At 42.5% G+C, this 23,795-nt stretch overlaps 1 protein-coding gene across 7 annotated transcripts in view; it reads right to left on the bottom strand.

Annotated features, from left to right (window-relative positions):
* The window catches only part of SNX31 (sorting nexin 31), a 68,718-nt gene extending 59,151 nt beyond the window's left edge, over positions 1–9,567 (bottom strand). For 2 of the 7 annotated variants that reach the window (XM_059901331.1, XM_059901332.1), the window contains exons 1-2: positions 9,153–9,561; positions 8,968–9,042 (exon numbers count right to left, since the gene is read on the bottom strand). In XM_059901331.1, coding sequence (XP_059757314.1) covers positions 8,968–9,042; positions 9,153–9,218 — 141 coding nt within the window. In that variant the 5' untranslated portion in view covers positions 9,219–9,561. Of the gene's footprint in view, positions 1–8,923; positions 9,043–9,152 lie in introns of all 7 variants that reach the window. The other 5 variants (XM_059901335.1, XM_059901334.1, XM_059901337.1 and 2 more) reach the window with 5 other exon arrangements.
* Between the last annotated feature and the right edge of the window lie 14,228 nt (positions 9,568–23,795).

Here is a 23,795-nt window from a genome sequence, read left to right as displayed (position 1 = left end):
GAGTGCAAGGAATGTGGTAAATCTTTCACCCAAAGGTGCCACTTGATTAAACATCAGAGAGTTCACAGTGGAGAAAGGGTCTTATGAATATCGCAAATATGGCTGGCAATGATGTTGAAGGAGTTTCAGGTGGTAAGAGAGTAAGAAGAACCCGTACAGCTAATGGACCCTTTCTAGAGAGGAAACTGAGGCACAGAGATGATGTGTCATCTGTTTGTGATCTTCCAGAAATGGACAGGGATCTGGGCTTCAATGCCAGGTTGCCTGGTTCAGGATATCAGGAGTCTGGTCACTTCACTCCTCCCCTGCCCCCCACCCAGGTTTGGGGACTGAAAGAACACCTTGCCCATCCTGACACTTCTGCCAGCCGATCCCCACACCAGGAGCCCTGCTCATACCCCAGTCCCATGCTGATGGACAGGATTATCTTTTCTCTGGGAACCAATATTGATGACTTTCCTGTGACTGACTCCATTTATCTACTCAACCAAACCAGTGCTGTGATTCAGTTATTATTATTGCCATTTATGAAAGGAGGGGTGTCCAGCTCAGAGAGGTTGAGGGACTTCCACAAGGGCTCACTACTGCCAGGACTTTGATGAGAGTGGTTCATCTACACACTGCACCCATCCACTGGCTTCTCTCCTGCCCCTCCGAGCAGGGCCTCCATTTGCTGTGTCCTGACCATGAACTACCCACACCTGACATCTGCATCTCCACCAGGGTCTCCAGCTTCATTTTCACCAGTGCACATCTCCCGGAAACACCCTCCTGCTTGGGAAGTTCTCCACAGGGACAGCAGCACTAAGCCAGGCACTCCGGACTGGGTTATTGGTGTCACCCCAGATTTGACACTGGCTCCATTGCCATATGCAGTGATTCGTTTCCAAGGTCCTGTCCATCTTCTTTATATACCCACCTCAGGTTGTCCCTGTTGCCCTGTTATGTGTTTGACCCGCTCACTGTTCTGGGCAGTGTGAGGGACACGTAAGGACTAAGAATGTCCCCTGTGGCTCTACATGGCCTGGTCCCTGAGGCTCCTCTTCCTAAGCCCTTGATCCATTGCCTCACTGCTCCTCCTACTGCTCCAGAAAAATGTTAACTCACCAAAATGATGATTGTTAATTAGCAAGAACTTGCCCTCCCCCCCTTGGGACCCACACTTGATCAACTTACCTTAAAAGCTAAGACTGAATGCAGGCTGACCCCTCCCATGAAGACTTAAAAACCTGTCTATAAAAAAATTATGATTTTACGGGCTTCCCTGGTGGCACAATCGTTAAGAATCCACCTGCCAATGCAGGGGACGCGGGTTCGATGCCTGGCCTGGGAAGTTCCCACATGCCGCGGAGCAACTAAGCCCATGTGCCACAACTACTGAGCCTGCACTCTAGAGCCCGTGAGCCACAACTCCTGAAGCCCCCACGCCTAGAGCCCGTGCTCCGCAACAAAGAGAGGCCACCGCAATGAGAAGCCTACGTATCGCAACGAAGAGTAGCCCCCGCTCGCCGCAACTAGAGAAAGCCCGCGCGCAGCAACAAAGACCCAATGCAGCTATAAATAAATAAATAAATAAATGTATGTATTAAAAAAAAATAAAGTATTGAATAAATAAACAAATCGGAGAGAATAGACACATTTCCAAATAATGTATGTAGATACTTATCCTACAAGGAGATGGAACATAAATCCCTACTCTTTAAGTGTGGGCTGTGCATGGTGACTTCCTTCCTAAGAGCACACTGTGGAAAAGGAGGGAAAAAAGTAACTTTATATGGAGAAACCTGACAAACACTACCTCAGCCCGGTGACCAAGGTAAACATCGATAGTGTTAAGTCATGTCAATATCAAGTATCCTAGCCATGATGTGATTAGAATGGCACTTGGCTCCTGTGGTTTTCCTCTCAAAATCATAACCCCAGTCTGGTCATGTGAAAAACATTGGACAAATTCCAATAGAGGGACATTCCACAAACTACCTGACCAGTACTCCTCAAAACTGTCAAAATCATTCAAAACAAGGAAAGTCTGAGAAACTGTCACCGTCAAGAGGAGCCTAAAGAGACATGACAATTAAATGTAATGTGGGACCTGGGTGGGATCTTGGAACAGAAATAGGACATTGGGTAAACACTAAAGAAGTCTGAATAAATAACATGGTATCAATACTGGTTCATTAACTGTAACCAAAGTATAATACTCATGGAAAACAACAGGGGAAACTGGTTGCAGGGTAGATGGGAACTCTCTGTACTATCTTTGCAATTTTTTAAAATAAATCTAAGATTGGGCCACAAAAATAATGTTTATTAAAAAAAAAGAAAAACTGATGTTCTGGCTTCTCTTGAAAAATCAGAAGGTCTGGAATCACCAAGTTTACATTCTCTCAGGCTGTTCCCACCACCCACCACTGCCTCTCATCTGATCCATGCCTCTCATTTAAATTACCTGCCTGACCCCAGTAGCCATTTAGTTTGTCATCTTTCCTCTAAATCTAGTAGTATAAAATATTAGAGGAACGATATGTTTCTTTTAAATTCAAGGAAATTTTCCTGCTGTGACAGAGATGGTCCAAAGGCCCCCCAGTTAGAGCACCATCCCAGGCAGGGCTGCTCCAACGACCTGGGATTTATGCACCCCATCTCTGCTAATTCCATTAAGTAGAAGCAGGAATTTGTCTTCTTTGCATGCAATTATTTCTTGATGAACTGAGTGAGTGATCTTTAAAAGGCAATTGTCTTCCTTGGCATGTATTCATAAATGCAGCAGATGCTCCCAAATTGGTTGGAATCATAGCAGCCTTGAGCCAGTAGGGCTGCCTGGGTTACCCATCTACAGGGGAGCATCTGGAGGGGGGGAGCCCTAAGGCCAAGAGCTGGGGAAAAAGTCAACAAGGATTAAGGTCCTAATACCCAACCCAGAGCAAAAACTCTCCCAGCAGGTTTTACAACCTGAGCTGACTTCTCAAGGAATCTTTCCCCTCCTTTCTTGAGCACTGGTCTAAGGGGGGGAGATAAACACACAATAAACTGAGCAGTTAAGTCCACCAAAAGTCAATCACCCACTCCACAAGTTCTTCAACTCTATCAAAATACAGTCTTTTCCACTGGTCTCAAATAGCACATAGTTTAGCTAGTAAAAGCACTCACATACTAAGAATTATCTGGCATTAGAGTTTAGCTCCATCACTCTTTCAAAAGCTGTTTCAAGAGATCAAAAGGAAAACACACCTCTTCTGTTCATTTATTATGAGGTGTTTTTGCTTGTTTGTTTGCTTTGAAAGACCATGTTCAGATAGCATTTTTTTTTTATGGCTGTGTTGGGTCTTCGTTTCTGTGCGAGGGCTTTCTCCAGCTGCGGCGAGCGGGGGCCACTCTTCACCGCGGTGCACGGGCCCCTCACTGTCGCGGCCCCTCCTGCTGCGGAGCACAGGCTCCAGACACACAGGCTCAGCAGTCGTGGCACACGGGCCCAGCTGCTCCACGGCATGTGGGATCCTCCCAGACCAGGGCTCGAACCCGTGTCCCCTGCACCGGCAGGCAGACTCCCAACCACTGCGCCACCAGGGAAGCCCCAGATAGCATATTTTTTAAATCCCAGCACAATCTCCTGTTCTAATTTCTCCATCGTACAGTTCTGCCTCTTAACATGAAGAGAACTTTACTGGCCAATTGAAAATGTCACCTCCTTCCCCATCCCATGCACTCACAGACCCCTATTCTTATCCAACAATGGTGACCTGGGACAAGTGGAATTACAGTCACAAATGCTGTCCTTTTTACAGTCTCTTTTTCTACTGTTGACTCATTCATCCCACCTCTCCAAGGCCCCTGGTAATAAAAATCTCAGATTCTCCAGATAAAGGGCCACAAGCTCAAAGCAATCTGAACTGTGATATCTTGTACCAAAGAACACTAGCCTTGTATATTATTCCATTTCTTCCTCAAAACAATCCTGTGAGGTAGATGATCATTGCTGCCATTAACATTGTCATCCTCCCACCTTGACAATGAGGGCAATCTCACAACATCCTTCCACCTTGACAACAGGGTTCCTTGACAATATGAGTAACCTGAAGCTCAGGCAGCTGAAGTGACTTAAACCAAGATCCTACAGCAGCAGAACTTGGACACAGTCTTTTTACTCTTTTTTCCTTCTCCTTGCCCTCTTTTCCTCCCATCCTCCTCCTCCATCAACTCTCTATTGGGCATCTCCTAAAGCACGATTCTGTGCTGGATACACTATGCCTACAGCCTTCATTCATTCCTTCATTTAAGTATTTGGGTTTTTCAACTAAATAAACAGGGGAAACAAGATCTTCACACACACAAAAGGAACGCAACAAGGTCTAAACATAAAGAGGCACAGGAATCAGAGAAAGGCATCTTGTGCAATCAAGGGGGACTTCCCAGAGGTGGTGAGGCTTAAGGTGAGCCTTGAGAAAGGGCTGGTCCCTAACCCATGGGCCAGAAAGCAGGGGTCTTCCCAGAAGGGGGAAGTGAGCCAGGCAGAGGCAATGGGCTGCTTGATGAGAACAGAGGGTCTGAGTGGGGGAAAGAGGGGATATCCGGTGAAAGAAGGGAAGAAGCAAGGCTGAGTCAGCACTCGGCAGGGAGGAAGACTAAGCCGGTGTGTAGCCCTCCTCTCCCACTGAAGGATCCTTTGCAAGCTCCCACGGCTTGTCTGCATTGCCATGTCTGGCACTGGCAGGGTATTTTCAAAGAAGCAAGCATCCTTTCCACAGAGTCTACCCTCACTTACACAGGATGGCCAAAATGAGCTAGTTAAAGGTTTCTTTTACAGATTTCTTTAAGTCCCCTTGAGGGAGGCGGTACAGACAAGGGCATAGATCCAACTGGTTTTATTCATCTAAAGGCACAGAAAGCAGTCAGGTCAGGCAGTTCACACAGCGGAGAGATGGGCAGCACTCAGCAGCCGAGGGAAGCCGCCAGACCTTAAAGGGAGCCTCAGTGGGGACAGGGCCGCCAGTGATGTCTTCAGAGAGCGCAGCTGACCTCTGGGAAACACAACCATCTCTCCTCAGGTCAGTCTTATAGGCATTAGTCTCCGCACAGCTTGGCTGAGAGGAGCAGGGGCCACTTCACCTGGGCCAGGTTCTCCTCCTTGATTGCAGAGTTCCCCAATACACAAAACAGAAATCCAATTCGTAAATCCAAAAATCACACGTGCTAAAGTCAGAGTCTTCACTTAATTTAACATAGTGCTTGGTATTTAATAGGTACTTCGTAAATATTATTAAGTAAATGAGTAAATCAGTTAACTCTATTAAGATGAAATTTCTGTTCTATTGTGATGCAGAACTTCCCCAAAAATCAATTGGAAATGAACTTATACTCACCAAACATACACATAACACACACACACACATAAACACAGATGGGGCCTTTATACTGTTTCCCTTTTTTATAGTGCTTAGTATTAGATCAGATTAAGAATTCTGAGCCATTTCACATCTTCCATGGAATAGGAAGAATAAAAACTAGCTGAGAAGTGGCTGGGAGAAGTCACCCAACCCTTCAGTCTCAGACTTAGGGTTGCCAGTTAAAATAGAGGATGACCAGTTAAGAGTACCCCAAATACTGCATGGGACATACTTATACTAAAAAAGTGTTTGTTGTTTACCTGAAATTCACATTTAACTGGAGATCCTGTATTTTTATTTGCTAAATCTAGCAACCTTACTTGGACTCTTCATCTTGCAATACCAACCTTACAGGGGCTTCCTGGGCAGGTGGAATAAAATCCTGTGCCTGGAACTCTAATAACAGAAATCAGATGTTGTCTGGGGCTAGAGGTGGAGGGAGGGGACCAAGGGCAAGGGGACAAGGGAACATTATGCGTGTGGAAACTGTTCTCTGTCTTGATTATGGTGGTGGTAATTGTATATATTTACCAAAATTCATCACACAATACATAAAATTGGGGAATTTTATTATGTTATGCCTAACAGGATGGTAGTTTAGGATGCAACTGTTTTTCTGATGCAATTTATTTTGTCAACTTTGATAAGGAACCACAAAATGTAATGGGTTAGAGCAGGTTCTAGAGATCAAATCCTGGCTCCAACACTTACTAGCAGTATGACCTTGGGCAAGTTGTGCCTCAGTTTCCTCATCTGTTAAAAGGGGCTAATTATAATCCTAACTCATAAGACTGTTGTAAAACTTAAACACGATATGACATGGAAAGCTCTTGGCACCAACCTTAGCACAGAGTAACTGATGTTAGTTATTGTTTTAAATTAATAATAATACCAATAGCCACCTCCTAAGATCTAAGTAGTTTCTTTAAAATGAAGTTGTTCCTACAGAAAAGGGAAACAATGACACGTGTAAGGTAGTTAGAAACTGGATAAAGAAATCCCCACTTTAGAATTTTGAAAAACCTGGGACAGATATGAAGTATTCATTAATATCCCTTGTATACTTCACAGAGGGCACTGGGCTGTGGCAATTCCATATGTAAAAGTCCACTGCAGGGACTCCCCTGGTGGTCCAGTGGTAAAGAATCTGCCTTCCAATGCGGGGGATGAGAGTTCGATCCCTGGTTGGGGGACTAAGATCCCACATGCCGCAGGGCAACTAAGCCCGCACGCCACAACTACTGAGCTTGTGTGCCTCAACTAGAGAGCCTGCGTGCTGCAAACTACAGAGTTCACGTGCTCTGGAGCCTGTGTGCCACAACTAGAGAGAGAAAACCCGCACACCACAACTAGAGAGAAGCCTGCGTGCCACAACGAAGATCCCACGTGCCGCAACTAAGACCTGACACAGCCAAAAAAATAAAGAAAAACAAAACAAAAAATCCACTGCAGTGAATAACAGACGGTTTCTTGTTCATGGCTTCCAAAATAGAAGGTCAAAAGAACTGGCTTTATATCTCCACTTCTGGACCTTCTAAGATTGGATAGGTCCAAATTTTCCTGAAAACAAGCATTTTCCTATGTCTGTTGGTTAATAAGGACCAGATTCAGGAATTCTCCAAGCATCTGAGTCAGTAAATGTTAACTGAGCACGTAAACTATGTGCCACGCTCTGTGAGAAACTGGACCCTAATCTTCATAAGTGCCGTGTGAAGTTGACATCCATAACCAATTACCTGATTATTTCTGAAAGGGAAATTGAAGATCAGAGAAGAGGTGAAGTGTCCAGCCAGGAAGTGGTCAGTCAATCCCACACCCTCCCTGCTCCTCCCGGCCGTCTCCTGCTTTTACCCCGTGATAGTCACCTCCCTGATCACACCTCACACACAGGAAGACAGATGAGGGCGGGATATGACCCTCAAATTCCTCCTCCAAATGCCTAAATGACCTGTACTTTCTCTTCCTTTGAGATCCGCATCTGCCTTCCTCTGCAGTCCTCCCAACTCCCCAGAAATGTTTCGGTCACAAGTAGCCTGTCATCCTTCAGAAGTCTGAATCCATGCCCTTTTTATTCAGCCATTGACAATCATTCCTGAGGACCTACCAGGTCACAGGCACTGTGTTAGGTGCTACCGACTTAAAGACAAGCACAGAAATTAACTAACGACCACATTACACCTGTTTTCGTTGATTCCAAAGAAACTTAGTCATACCTTGAAAATGGACTTTTCCAATGCACTATGATGTATGAGCAAGAAGGCTCACTGCAATGATGTTTTTAATAGCAGAACAATGGAACTGAGCTATCAACAGAAAATGGTCTTAAAGGAAACGTGATGTATCTACTCACTAGAAACCAGGATTGTCTGAAAGGACTCTCCCAAAAATGTTAATAGTTGTTGCCTAGGCAAGCATCTTTCTTTCCTTCCTCTCTTCCTTCCTCCCTCCCTCCATCTCTCTCTCTTTCTTCCTTTCTTTCTTTCTCTCTCCCTCTCTTTCTTTCTTTCTTTCAACTTTAGGTATGTGCTCTTTATAATCAGTACACAAAATCTTAAAAAAAAAAAACAATAAAACACTGTGCATGAGTGTGGGGGAAGGGTGGAGTTCCTTTCAAACTCCTCTAACCCACTTTGAAGACTTGCAACACTTCCTTATTAGGAAAATAAAAACCCATTAGGGCAGGCTAATAAATCAGTCTACCTCCCGGAAGAAAATGCCATCGGGACTTGTGAGAAACTGGAGTGAGAAATGGCCTTCTGACTTGATAAGTCGTCTGTTTCCTGGGTTTCCAGACCGCCCGTGTTTGAAGCCTATGAATACCCTCGTTTGAAAACAAAAATAAAGACACACCTTTTTAAAGAGAGGGAAATTAAACTCTGGGAGAAAAGAGATTACCCATGTACAAGATTCATAAGACTACGCCTTGATCTAGACTTGGTTTGCTCATTTTGAACAGGGATATTGTCCTGGGGGAGCAGCTGGCACTGAGATGCAGCCCAGGTGGGGCTGGTGGAGATCACCGGGCTGGAACGGGTCGGGATAATTACCTGCGCCCTGTTCCCTCATTTCACAGCTATAGGTGATTAGGGGCGATATCATGTACTCATTGAGCTGTATGCCAAGCAATTCACAATTAATTGTTACCACGACCAGGATTAAGAGCCTGAAGCCCTCAAGAGGTACAGTGTCGAGGCTTCCCTGGTGGCACAGTGGTTGAGAATCTGCCTGCCAATGCAGGGGACACGGGTTCGATCCCTGGTCTGGGAAGATCCCACATGCCGCGGAGCAACTAGGCCCGTGAGCCACAACTACTGAGCCTGCGCATCTGGAGCCTGTGCTCCGCAACGAGAGGCCACGACACTGACAGGCCCGCGCACCGCGATGAAGAGTGGCCCCCGCTCTCCACAACTAGAGAAAGCCCTCACACAGAAACGAAGACCCAACACAGCCATAAATAAATAAATAATTTTTTTAAAAAAGAGGTGCAGTGTCCTGCCAGAGTCAAGCACCCAGAGCCCCCTGGGCGCACTTTTCCTCACCTGCCTCAGGTGGGCGGGCTGGTACCCACCGCGGATACGCTCACCTGTTCGTTCCAGCGATGCAGCTGGCTGTAGCGCACCTTGCAGAACAGGAACCCGTCCAGGTACACGGAGTACAGCTGCAAACAGAGTCATCACGTCCGGATTAGCCGAGCGAGGTGAGCTCCCGCCCCCGCCTTGTCACCGGCCTCCTCCTCCCTGCCCAGTCGGACCCCGACCCCCGGCGCACCACGTAGCGGCCCCCCAGCGCGTCGGGCCGCTGCTGGGACACTGGGATGCAGAAATGCATCTTCATGGCTCGGGCGGAGGCCCCGGAGCAGCGCTGGGAACCCGACCCGTGGCAGCGGCGGCGGCGCTTTTAGCGAATCCGGACTCCGCGATCGGCGGGGAAGCCGGACCTGCGGCGGCGGCGGCGGCGCGGTCCTCTGTTCTGAGCCCCGCGGCGGTGGGTGCAGTGGGCTGGCCCCGCGGTCCGGGGCGGGGCCGGGCTCCCGCTGACCCCTCGCCTCTAGTGTCCGCAGGTGGGGCCGGCCTCCTGGTCGCCGCCCCGCTCCGGCTGCGCCACTCGGGTCCCGGGAAGGGAGGGAGGCGGAGCGCGTCCACGGCCAAGGGCCCGGGCCCCGTGCACAGCCCCCAGGCAGGCCTGCGCCCCGGGCAGGGCTCCCAGGTGCGAGGCGGGGCCTGAGACGCAATTCAGGGTAGAGAGACTCTAGAAAGTGCCAGTGCCTCCCTCGGGCCAGGGGTTTCACCCTGGGGTCTATGGACTCCTGGGGGCTCTTTGGGGGAAAGTTGTGCGTGGATGGGTGAGGTGATGGAATTCTTCTGGGGAGAAGGTCCAGGGTTTTATCGGATTTTCAGAAGGTTCCTCGAACTCACAAAAGTTAAAAATCGTTGCTCCAGCTGCATAGATGTCCCGTACCCCCGCCTGATGAGTAATTCACTAACTACTCCCCACACTGCCCCAGCATCTCGGCTCAGGCTCCTTGCTGGGGGTTAGGGGTGAGGGAGGCACAGCTGAGGAGAAGCCCCTCTTCTCCAAGCGCCCGCCCCAGGGCCGCGTTCTGATCTCTGTGGCCTGCAGAATGTCCAGTCTGCCTTCCATTGGGTCTGGCGTGAGAGACAGAGACAGATCACATTCAGACCGACCCTCAAACTCAAAACGTTGACATTTTCTGCAAGTCAGTGCCCTGCCAGGGTTGAAAAAATTCTGTGTCCCATTACCTGCCAACACTGCCTGCAGTACACTGTGAATTAAGGTTTTCAAAATATGCATACATCTAGCAATTACCCTATGACTAGAACATTTCTATTAGGTTCAGTTTTATGTGTTAACATTTGTTAAATGTAACACTTAAGGTATGCCGCAGTATTTATAACCCTGCTTTAGTATTTTTTAAATACTAAATATTTTTCCTTTTAGAAAAACTTTTTTTTCCCTAATATACGAGAAACTTCAACAATTTTTTTCCCCTTAATATACCAGAAACCTCATCAACTGGAAGTGGTTTGGGCAACTCTTGATCCCCAAGAAGCCCTGATTTCAAATAGGTGCCAGCACCCAGTTAGCTGGGTTCATATAAACCCTTTGTTCTCTGGACTAACCATCCCAAGTTCTTTCAACAGTCTCTCATTGTTAGTTGCTGTGGAAAGTAATCCTCCCAATTCTGTTATTTTAGTTAAACCAAGATAGCGTTCCTCCCGCCTTGCGGTGGTCATCAGGGTGGAAGGAGGCTGGAGGGAAGCAGCAGTCACACGTGTGTCCGTCATAGGCAGGCATGGGGCCCTCTCTGTGCTTCCTGCCCTTTAATCCTCCTGTAACTCTTTCAGGTAAACAGTAAGAGCAACATCCCACCAATGACAGGCCCAGAGAGTGGAGTAACTTTTCCAAGCTCACAGATCACTTTTTCATAGGTCTGAATAGTTTATTCTAAGATTTCATCAGAATCATGGAAAGTCCTTAAAGATGCAGGTCACCACTGGGTGAGAGCTGAGGGCCTGACATGGGAATCTGAGACGAGGGAAGGAGAACAGCACCGCTGAGCCCCCATTCATTCTCACAGGCTTGCTGGGTACCAGGCTCTGATGTACATCATGCCGTTTAATTTCCCCAGTAACTTAGAGCTAGGAACCTTCGACTGTTCTGGTTTTTCAGAAAAGGGAATCGAGACTTAGGGCCTTAGAGTTAGGGAGACTGAATAAGGCAGCGGCTAAGAGAATGGCAGCAGGAATTCATATCCCAGCTCAGCGGCCTCTGGCTCAGGGGCCTCGGGCATGTTAGTGGATTCTTAAACTACACTTTCCTCCTATGAATTCATGTTAATCACTCTACCCACTTCAAGAGGATTTTCATTGCATCCTTTGCCTGTGGGCCATCTCTGATCTGGAGGGCTGCTCTATAGCAAGGCAGGGGTGTCCCTGAGCATCCCCTTGACTAGAGGCTAATCAGGTATGCTCTGGGATCTGGTCCAGTCTTCAGGCAGCAAAGCAAAGCATCCTGGTCAAGCTTCTCCTCCTGGGAACTTACTTCTACCTGTGAAGGGCCTGGGCCCTGGTTCAACCCCCATGGCTATGTCCAGACAAGGCCATTTCCTTCCTTTAACTAATGCCACACCTGAATCTGAACTAAAACAGGTCTGGCCTCTGTGTAAGTCCCTGCCCTCCTCCATCCCCAGTCTCTGCCCCTGACAGTCAGCTCTTAATCACTCATTGCCAGTGAGCAATTTTTTTGCTAGAGTATTTTTTTCCCAGCTTTGAGATATAAATGACATATAACATCGTGCAAGTTTAAGGTGTGCAATGTGGTGATTTGATACACATATATACATCACCATAATACAGTTAATTAATACATCCATCACCTCATATGGCTACATTGTTTTTTTTCATGAGAACATTTAAGGTTTACTCTCCTAGCAACCTTCAAGTACATAGTACAGATTATTAACTACAGCCACCATACTGTACATTATATCACCAGAACTCTTTCATCTTTTTTTGTTTGTTTGTTTATTTTTGGCTGTGTTGGGTCTTCGTTTCGTGCAAGGGCTTTCTCTAGTTGCGGCAAGTGGGGGCCACTCTTCATCACGGTGCGCGGGCCGTTCACTATCGCGGCCTCTCTTGTTGCGGGGCACAGGCTCCAGACACGCAGGCTCAGCAGTTGTGGCTCACGGGCCTAGTTGCTCCGCGGCATGTGGGATCCTCCCAGGCCAGGGCTCGAACCCATATCCCCTGCATTGGCAGGCAGATTCCCAACCACTGCACCACCAGGGAAGCCCAGAACTCTTTCATCTTATAACTGGAAATTTACACCTTTGACCACCACCACCCATTCCTCCAGCCCCAGCCCATGGCAACCATCAGTCTACTTTCTGTTTCTATGAATGTGTTTTGTTTTAGATTCCACATATGTAAGATCATATAACGTTTGTCTTTCTCTGTCTGACTCATTTCACTTAGCATAATGCCCTCAAGTTTTATCCATGATTTTTGCACCAGGCAGGATTTCCTTTTTCATGGCTGAATAATATTCCATTGAGTGTGTGTGTGTGTGTGTGTGTGTGTGTGTGTGTGTGTGTGTGTATTCATGGACAGTTAGGTTGTATCCGAGTCTTGACTATTGTAAATAATGCTGCAATGAACATGGGGGCATATTTGTCTTTTCAAGTCAGTGTTTTTTGTTTCCTTTGGATAAATACCCAGAAGTGTAATTGCTGAATTATATGGCAGTTCTATTTTTAATTTTTTGAAGAAACTCTCTGTTTTCAACAGTGGCTACACCAATTTACACTCTCACCAACATCGCACAAGTGTTCTTTTTTCTCCACTTCCTCAATAATACTTGTTATTTCTTGTCTTTTTAATAATAGCCATTCTAACAGGAGTGAGGTGATATCTCATTGTGGTTTAATTTGCATTTCCCTGATGATTAGTGAGGTTGAGTTCCTTTTCTTATACCTGTTGGCCATCTGTACACCTTCTTTGGAAAGGAAGATCTTCTGCCCATTTTTAAATCAGATTTTTAAATTTTGCTATTGAGTTGTATAAATTCTTTATATATTTGAGGTGTTAACCTTTTATCGGATATATGACTTGCAAATATTCTCTCCCATTTGGTAGGTTGCCTTTTCATTTTATTGATGGTTTCCTTTGCTGTGCAGAAGCTTTTTAGTTTGATGTAGCCCCCTTGTTTATTTTTGCTTTTGTTGCCTTTGCTTTTGGTTTCACATCCAAAATTCATTGCCAATACCAATGTCAAGGATCTTACCACCTATGTTTTCTTCTAGAAGTTTTAAGGTTTCAGGTCTTACATTCAAGTCTTTAATCCATATTTAGTTAATTTGGGAGGTACTGTGTAAGATAGTGGTCAAGTTATCCCAGCACTATTTATTGAAGAGACTGTTTTTTCCCCATTATATGACTCTTTTGTAGTAAGTTAATTCACCTGTATGTGTGGGTTTATTTCTGGGCTCTCTATTCTGTTGCATTGTCTGGTTTTGTGCCCGTATCATACTGTTTTGATTACTAGAGCTTTGTAATATAGTTTAAAATCAGGGCACCTGATGCTTCTAGCTTTGTTCTTTCTCAAGATTCCTTTGGCTATTTGGGGTCTTTTGAGTGTCCATACAAATTTTAGGATTGTTTGTTCTACTTTTGTGAAAAATGCCATGGGAATTTTGATAAGCGTTGTGTTAAATATGTAGATTGCTTTGAGTTGTATGGACATTTTTTAAAAATTAATTAACTTATTTACTTTTTATTTTTGGCTGCGTTGGGTCTTCGTTGCTGTGTGCGGGCTTTCTCTAGTTGCAGTGAGCGGGGGCTACTCTTTGTTGCAGTGCTCGGGCTTCTCATTGCTGTGGCTTCTCTTGTTGTGGAGCACGGGCTCTAGGTGCATGGGCTTCAGTAGTTGTGGCACGTGGGCTCAGTAGTTGTGGCTTTCAGGCTCTAGAGCGCAGGCTCAGTAGTTGTGGTGCACGGGCTTAGTTGCTTCGCAGCATATGGGATCTTCACAGACCAGGGCTCAAACCCATGTCCCCTGCATTGGCAGGCGGATTCTTAACCACTGCACCACCAGGGAAGTTCTGGTATTAACAATATTAATTCCTCTAATCCATGAACACGGAATACCTTTCCAATTATTTGTGTCTTCTTCAATTTCTTTCTTCAGTGTCTTGTAGTTTTCATTGTATAGGTCTTTTACCTTCTTGGTTAAATTTATTCCTTTTTTATGCAGTTGTAAATAGGATTGCTTTCTTCTCTTTCTGGTAGTTTGTTGTCAGTGTATAGAAACACAACAAACTTTTACATGTTGTTTTTTTTTGTTTGTTTGTTTGTTTGTTTTTAATGTCTGAAACATTTATATTAACATATTTCCATACATATTTCCATACAAATACAAATATAAGATTTTTAGAAATTTCATGTAATGTCTGAAACATTTATATTAACATATTTCCATACAAATAGCCCAATGAAAGTTTAGTATTAGTTGTTTTGTTTGTTTTTTTATACTGCAGGTTCTTATTAGGCATCAATTTTATACACATCAGTGTATACATTTCAATCCCAATCGCCCAATTCAGCACACCACCATCCCCATCCCACCGCAGTTTTCCCCCCTTGGTGTCCATATGTCCATTCTCTACATCTGTGTCTCAACTTCTGCCCTGCAAACTGGCTCATCTGTACCATTTTTCTAGGTTCCACATACATGCATTAATATACGATATTTGTTTTTCTCTTTCTGACTTACTTCACTCTGTATGACAGTCTCTAGATCCAACCACGTCTCAACAAATGACTCAATTTCGTTCCTTTTTATGGCTGAGTAATATTCCATTGTATATATGTACCACAACTTCTTTATCCATTCGTCTGTTGATGGGCATTTAGGTTGCTTCCATGACCTGACTATTGTAAATAGTGCTGCAATGAACATTCGGGTGCATGTGTCTTTTAGAATTACGGTTTTCTCTGGGTATATGCCCAGTAGTGGGATTGCTGGGTCATATGGTAATTCTATTTTTAGTTTTTTAAGGAACCTCCATATTGTTCTCCATAGTGGCTGTATCAATTTACATTCCCACCAACAGTGCAAGAGGTTTCCCTTTTCTCCACACCCTCTCCAGCATTTGTTGTTTGTAGATTTTCTGATGATGCCCATTCTAACAGGAGTGAGGTGATACCTCATTGTAGTTTTGATTTGCATTTCTCTAATAATTAGTGATGTTGAGCATCTTTTCATGTGCTTCGTGGCCGTCTGTATGTCTTCTTTGGAGAAATGTCTCTTTAGGTCTTCTGCCCATTTTTGGATTGGGGTGTTTGTTTCTTTAATATTGAGCTGAATGAGCTGTTTATATATTTTGGAGATTAATCCTTTGTCCGTTGATTCATTTGCAAATATTTTTTCCCATTCTGAGGGTTGTCTTTTCGTCTTGTTTATGGTTTCCTTTGCTGTGCAAAAGCTTTGAAGTTTCATTAGGTCCCACTTGTTTATTTTTGTTTTTATTTTCATTACTCTAGGAGGTGGATCAAAAAAGATCTTGCTGTGATTTATGTCAAAGAGTGTTCTTCCTATGTTTTCCTCTAAGAGTTTTATAGTGTCCAGTCTTATATTTAAGTCTTTAATCCATTTTGAGTTTATTTTTGTGTATGGTGTTAGGGAGTATTCTAATTTCATTCTTTTACATGTAGCTGTCCAGTTTTCTCAGCACCACTTATTGAAGAGACTGTCTTTTCTCCATTGTATATCTTTGCCTCCTTTGTCATAGATTAGTTGACCATAGGTGTGTGTGTTAATCTCTGGGCTTTCTATCTTGTTCCATTGATCTATGTTTCTGTTTTTGTGCCAGTACCATATTGTCTTGGTTACTGTAGCTTTGTAGTATAGTCTGAAGTCAGGGAGTCTGATTCCTCCAGCTCCGTTTTTTTCCCTCAAGACTGCTTTGGCTATTCGGGGTCTTTTGTGTCTCCATACAAATTTTAAGATGATTTGTTCTAGCTCCGTAAAAAATGCCATTGGTAATTTGATAGGGATTGCATTGAATCTGTAGATTGCTTTGGGTAGTATAGTCATTTTCACAATGTTGATTCTTCCAATCCAAGAACATGGTATATCTCTCCATCTGTTGGTATCCTCTTTAATTTCTTTCATCAGTGTCTTATAGTTTTCTGCATACAGGTCTTTTGTCTCCCTAGGTAGGTTTATTCCTAGGTATTTTATTCTTTTTGTTGCAATGGTAAATGGGAGTGTTTCCATAATTTCTCTTTCAGATTTTTCATCATTAGTGTATAGGAATGCAAGAGATTTCTGTGCATTAATTTTGTATCCTGCAACTTTACCATATTCATTAATTAGCTCTAGCAGTTTTCTGGTGGCAGTTTTAGGATTCTCTATGTATAGTATCATGTCATCTGCAAACAGTGACAGTTTTACTTCTTCTTTTCCAATTTGTATTCCTTTTATTTTTATTTCTTCTCTGATTGCTGTGGCTAGGACTTCCAGAACTATGTTGAATAATAGTGGTGAGAGTGGACATCCTTGTCTTGTTCCTGATCTTAGAGGAAATGCTTTCAGTTTTTCACCATTGAGAATGATGTTTGCTGTGGGTTTGTCATATATGGCCTTTATTATGTTGAGGTAGGTTCCCTCTATGCCCACTTTCTGGAGAGTTTTTATCATAAATGGGTGTTGAATTTTGTCAAAAGCTTTTTCTGCATCTATTGAGATGATCATATGGTTTTTATTCTTCAGTTTGTTAATATGGTGTATCACATTGATTGATTTGCGTATATTGAAGAATCCTTGCATCCCTGGGATAAATCCCACTTGATCGTGGTGTATGATCCTTTTAATGTGTTGTTGGATTCTGTTTGCTAGTATTTTGTTGAGGATTTTTGCATCTATATTCATCAGTGATATTGGTCTGTAATTTTCTTTTTTTGTAGTGTCTTTGTCTGGTTTTGGTATCAGGGTGATGGTGGCCTCATAGAATGAGTTTGGGAGTGTTCCTTCCTCTGCAATTTTTTGGAAGAGTTTGAGAAGGATGGGTGTTAGCTCTTCTCTAAATGTTTGATAGAATTCACCTGTGAAGCCATCTGGTCCTGGACTTTTGTTTGTTGGAAGATTTTTAATCACAGTTTCAATTTCATTACTTGTGATTGGTCTGTTCATATTTTCTGTTTCTTCCTGGTTCAGTCTTGGAAGGTTATACCTTTCTAAGAATTTGTCCATTTCTTCCAGGTTGTCCATTTTATTGGCATAAAGTTGCTTGTAGTAGTCTCTTAGGATGCTTTGTATTTCTGCAGTGTCTGTTGTAACTTCTCCTTTTTCATTTCTGATTTTATTGATTTGAGTCCTCTCCCTCTTTTTCTTGATGAGTCTGGCTAATGGTTTATCAATTTTGTTTATCTTCTCAAAGAACCAACTTTTAGTTTTATTGATCTTTGCTATTGTTTTCTTTGTTTCTATTTCATTTATTTCTGCTCTGATCTTTATGATTTCATTCCTTCTGCTAACTTTGGGTTTTGTTTGTTCTTCTTTCTCTAGTTTCTTTAGGTGTAAGGTTAGATTGTTTACTGGAGATTTTTCTTGTTTCTTTAGGTAGGCTTGTACAGCTATAAACTTCCCTCTTAGAACTGCTTTTGCCGCATCCCATAGGTTTTGGGTCGTCGTGTTTTCATTGTCATTTGTCTCTAGGTATTTTTTGATTTCCTCTTTGATTTCTTCATTGATCTCTTGGTTATTTAGTAACGTATTGTTTAGCCTCCATGTGTTTGTGTTTTTTACATTTTTTTCCCTGTAATTCATTTCTAATCTCATAGCGTTGTGGTCAGAAAAGATGCTTGATATGATTTCAATTTTCTTAAATTTCCTGAGGCTTGATTTGTGACCCAAGATGTGATCTATCCTGGAGAATGTTCCGTGCACACTTGAGAAGAACGTGTAATCTGCTGTTTTTGGATGGAATGTCCTATATATATCAATTAAATCTATCTGGTCTATTGTGTCATTTAAAGCTTCTGTTTCCTTATTTATTTTCATTTTGGATGATCTGTCCATTGGTGTAAGTGAGGTGTTAAAGTCCCCCACTATTATTGTGTTACTGTCGATTTCCTCTTTTATAGCTGTTAGCAGTTGCCTTATGTATTGAGGTGCTCCTATGTTGGGTGCATATATATTTATAATTGTTATATCTTCTTCTTGGATTGATCCCTGGATCATTATGTAGTGTCCTTCCTTGTCTCTTGTAACATTCTTTATTTTAAAGTCTATTTTATCTGATATGAGTATAGCTACTCCAGCTTTCTTTTGATTTCCGTTTGCATGGAATATCTTTTTCCATCCCCTCACTTTCAGTCTGTATGTGTCCCTAGGTCTAAAGTGGGTCTCTTGTAGACAGCATATATATGGGTCTTGTTTTTGTATCCATTCAGCCAGTCTATGTCTTTTGGTTGGGGCATTTAATCCATTCACGTTTAAGGTAATTATCGATATGTATGTTCCTATGACCATTTTCTTAATTGTTTTGGGTTTGTTTTTGTAGGTCCTTTTCTTCTCTTGTGTTTCCCACTTAGAGAAGTTCCTTTAGCGTTTGTTGTAGAGCTGGTTTGGTGGTGCTGAATTCTCTTAGCTTTTGCTTGTCTGTAAAGCTTTTGATTTCTCCATCAAATCTAAATGAGATCCTTGCCAGGTAGAATAATCTTGGTTGTAGGTTCTTCCCTTTCATCACTTTAAGTATATCATGCCACTCCCTTCTGGCTTGCAGAGTTTCTGCTGAGAAATCAGCTGTTAACCTTATGGGAGTTCCCTTGTATGTTATTTGTCGTTTTTCCCTTGCTGCTTTCAATAATTTTTCTTTGTCTTTAATTTTTGCCACTTTGATTACTATGTGTCTCGGCGTGTTTCTCCTTGGGTTTATTCTGTATGGGACTCTCTGCGCTTCCTGGACTTGGGTGGCTATTTCCTTTCCCATGTTAGGGAAGTTTTTGACTATAATCTCTTCAAATATTTTCTCGGGTCCTTTCTCTCTCTCTTCTCCTTCTGGGACCCCTATAATGCGAATGTTGTTGCGTTTAATGTTGTCCCAGAGGTCTCTTAGGCTGTCTTCATTTCTTTTCATTCTTTTATCTTTACTCTGTTCTGCAGCAGTGAATTCCACCATTCTGTCTTCCAGGTCACTTATCCGTTCTTCTGCCTCAGTTCTTCTGCTATTGATTCCTTCTAGTGTAGTTTTCATTTCAGTTATTGTATTGGTCATCTCTGTTTGTTTGTTCTTTAATTCTTCTAGGTCTTTGTTAATCATTTCTTGCATCTTCTCAATCTTTGCCTCCATTCTTATTCCAAGGTCCTGGATCATCTTCACTATCATTATTCTGAATTCTTTTTCTGGAAGGTTGCCTATCTCCACTTCATTTAGTTGTTTTTCTGGGGTTTTTTCTTGTTCCTTCATCTGGTACATAGCCCTCTGCCTTTTCATCTTCTCTATCTTTCTGTAACTCTACATGTTGATTTTTGTATCTTTACTGAATTCATTTATTAGTTCTAACAGGTTTTTGATTGAGTCTTTAGTTTTTTCTAAGTATAATACCATGTAATATGCAAATAGTGGCAGTTTTGCTTCTTCCTTTCTGAATTAGATGGCTTTTAGTTCTTTTTCTGGTCTAATTGCTCTGGCTAAGCCTTCCAATATTATGTTGAATAAAAGTGGTGAGAGTGGGCACTTTGTCTTGTTCCTGATCTTAGATGAAAAGCTTTCAGCTTTTTATCATTGATTATGATATTAACTGTGGGCTTGTCATATGTGGCCTTTATTATGTTGAGGTATGTTTCCTCTATACCCACTTTGTTGAGAGTTTTATCATAAATGAATGTTAAATTTTCTAAATGATTTTTCTTCATCTATTGAAATGATCATATGATTTTTAAAATCCTTCATTTTGTTAGTTTGGTACATCATATTTTTTGATTTGAGGTACTGAACCATCCTTGCTTCCCTGGAATAAATCTTACCTGATCATGGTGCATGATCCTTTTGATGTATTGTTAAATCAGCTTGCTAATATTTTATTGAGAATTTTTGCATCTATGTTTATCAGGGATATTGGCCTGTACCTTTCTTTTCTTGTGGTGTCCTTCTCTCATTTTGGTATCAGGGTATTGCTGGCCTTGGACAATGAGTTTCGGTGTGTTCCTTCTTCTAGTTTTGGAAGATTTTAAAAAGGAATTGTGTTAATTCTTCTTTAAATGTTTGGTAGAATTCACCAGTTAAGCCATCTGGTCCTGGACCTTTGTTTTTTGGGAGATTTTTAATTACTGATTCAACTGTCTTACTAGCAATTGGTCTGTTTAGATTTTCTATTTCTTCATCATTCAGTCTTGGTAAGTTGTATATTTCTAGGAATTTATCCATTTCTTCTAGGTTGCCCAGTTTGTTGGCATATAATTGTTCATAGTAGTCTTTTATGATCCTTTAAATCTGTGGTATCAGTTGTAGCATCTCTTGTTTCTGATTTTATTTGAGTCCTTTCTTTTTTTCTTGGTTAGTCTAGCTAACGGTTGTTAATTTTTAAATCTTTTTAAAGAACCAATACTTAGTTTTGTTAATCTTGTCTTTTTCCTATTCTCTATTTCATTTATTTCTGCTCCAATCTTCATTATTTTCTTCCTTCAGCTAACTTTGGCCTAGTTTATTCTTTTTCTACTTCCTTGAGGCATAATGCTAGGTTGTTTGAGATCTTTCTTTTTTCTAATATAGGTATTTATGGCTATAAACTTTCCTCTTAGAACTGCTTTTGCTTCATCCTTTAAGTTTGATATATTGTATTTCCATTTCTATTTGTCTCAAGAATTTTTTAATCTCTCATTTGATTTCTTCTTTGATCGATCAGTTGTTCAGGAGAGTGTTGTTTAATTTCCATGTATTTGTGAATTTTTCATATTTCCTCCTATTGATTTCTAATTTTATACCATTGAGGTCAGAAAATATACTTGATATAATTTCTATTCCCTTGAATTTGTTGAGACTTGTTTTGTGGCCTAACATGATCTACCCTAGAGATTATTCCATGTGCACTGAGAAAAATGTGTATTCTGCTGTTGTTGGATGGAATATTCTATACATGTCTGTTCAGTCTGTTTGGTCTATAGTGTTGTTCAAATCCACTGTTTCCTTATTGATTCTCTGTCTAGATGATCTATCCATGATTGAGAGTGGGGTATTAAAGTCCCCTACTATTATTCTACTGCTGTTTCTCATTTTAGTTCTGTTACTATTTGCTTTATATGTTTCAGTGCTCTTATGTGAGTTGGTAAATATTTACATTTGTTACACCTTCTTGATGAGTTGATGCCTTTGTGATTATGTAATAACCTTCCTTGTCTCTTGTTAACATTTTTACCTTAAAGTATATTTTGTCTCATATAACTACAGCTGCCTTGCTCTCCTTTGGTTACCATTTGCTTGGAATATATATTTTCATGTCTTCTCTTTTAGCCTGTGTGTCCTTCAGTCTAAAGTGAGAGTCTCTTTGAGGGAGAATGTCATTGATTCTTTTTTTTTTTTAATTCATTCAGTCATTCTATGTCTTTTTATTGGAGAATTTAATTCATTTACATTTAAAGTAATTATTAATAAGTAAGGACTTATTATTGCCATTTTATTAATTGTTTTCTGACCGTTTTATATGTCCTTTGTTTCAGTCTTTCTTGCTGTCTTCCTCTGTGACTTGACGCCTTTTGTGGTGGTATGCTTTGATTCTTTTATCATAATCTTTTGCATATCTACTACAGGTTTTTCCTTTGTAGTTACCGTGAAGCTTACATAAAATATCTTATAACATCCTAGTTTAAGCTGATAACTTAAATTTGATAGCATATAGAAATTCTATGCTTTTGCTTCTTCCCCTCACATTTTAGGTTATTGATGTTACAATTTATCAAAGAACATTATTGAGCTCCTTCTGTGTACCCAGCACTATGCAAGATACATTGCTCAAACATGTCCAAGAGATAAGTATAATAATAATAGCTAACACTTTAAGAACTTACTCTCCCAGGCATTGTTCTGAACACTTCACATAAATGAACTCATTTAATTCCCACAATAACCACATGAAGTAGGTACTAATATTATCCTCATATATGGATGAGAAAACTGAGGCACAAACAGTTGAGAAACTTGCTCCAAATGGCAGAATTTGTAAGTGGTGGAGCTGGGATATGAAGCAGGCAGTCTGCATCTACAGCCCATGTTCTAGGAAGTTGCTTTTCAAGGGTTCCTTGTGAAATCTCTGCCATTACTTTACCATGATGCCCTTTATAGTTTTTAACAATTAATGCAGTTTTAAGTAAATAAATTTTATGGTGCTCAATCTCTGAATCAACTCTGTATTATTTTTAAGGGGTATTTAAGGGGTATTTTAATTTACTCTGTGCCTGGCACATGGTAGGCATTCAACAAAAGCTTAACATTCCTTCAGTCAAGGACTATTTATTGAATGCCTCCTATAGGCTGGGCACTGCCGTGACAGATTCAGTATCCCAACCTCATAGAACCTACAGCCTAGTTTATAGATTTTTTTTTTAAAGGTTATTTCTGTAGTGTGATCCGTAGTATTACCAAACATATACACCATTTACTGCTTTTTTTTGTTTCCACTGCCTTTATTACTAATATAAAAAACGTTAAAAAGAAAAAAATTAATTCTCAGTTCTCCAACAGCTCTCATCCCTCCCTCTTGCCTACACAACTCCTGACATATTTCGTCAGGGCCAGTTCAAAACTGAACCTGTTCATTGCCATTTTCACAGGAAATAACCAGTGCCAGGGATGTAGGGGAAGACGGTTGGAAGAGGGCAACAGTACTGTCGCCCAGTTCCCCCACAGGAAGACCAAGTGGAGATTCACCGAATTCAAACGAAAGGGCTGGTGGCCTAACAATAATGTAGTCTAACTAAAATGGGCCGGAGAGGAGATAGGGTAGGCCCATCCAAGGCTTTAGACGACATCTCTTGGGCCTGTGTGAAACCCAGAGAAACCGACACTGGGAGAATGGGGAGGACCAGAGAGGCAGTCTTGTGGAAGTTTCACAGTTTTCCCATGTCAGGAGTTGGGGAAAGTTTAGAGGGCACCAATGGCCCCACACATTTTGGCAGACAAACTTACTCTAGTGTTGGGAAGTCACAGAAATGCCACAGACACTGAGAAAGGCCTTGAGGGGATGCTCAGTTTCACAAGGCACAGTGATCACAGACCACAGTGGTGGGGATCACGCTGCTGACACAGAAACCACGACATGCAAAAGCAGGGAACGTGGCCTCTCAGGAGTGACTCTGCACCAGTCATCCCAACTCGACCCCAGGTCAGACAACCTGGTGAGTGGCACAGAGCAGCTGACAACATTGGCGGGGAGGGGGTGTCACATAAAAAGGACTTAGAACAAGCAGCTTGAAGAAGGGAATGGTAGGAAACTGCTCCAGGGCTCTCAGGAATCCAGGGCAATACCAAGGGCTGGGTGGACAGATGCACAAGAAATGGCACCAAAGAGGTTTCCTGTTCCACAGTCAGCTGGCGAGGGGGAAGAGGATCCAGGAGGCAGTTGAATGGAACAAAGATAGGGTCCAGGAGGCGAGTCTCTAGAGGCTGGATTGGAAGAAAGGGTGCACACCGTGCACCAGTGATGGAACATGATTCTGGACCCCAAGTAAGGGAGGTGGTGGTGGGGTTGGACTGACTGAGGGTGGTGGGTGGAACAGCCTCACGGTAGCCATCACAGGGCCACAGGGAAGTATATGGCCGCTAGGTCAGAGAGCTCCGTCCAGTGTGGATGGGAAGGCACAGTCTCACAGAGGAGGTCCATTGACGCCTGGGTG

Source organism: Balaenoptera ricei, chromosome 17, assembly GCF_028023285.1.
Source record: "Balaenoptera ricei isolate mBalRic1 chromosome 17, mBalRic1.hap2, whole genome shotgun sequence".
Classification (NCBI taxonomy): domain Eukaryota; kingdom Metazoa; phylum Chordata; class Mammalia; order Artiodactyla; family Balaenopteridae; genus Balaenoptera; species Balaenoptera ricei.
This window is presented reverse-complemented; position numbering and strand designations above follow the sequence as displayed.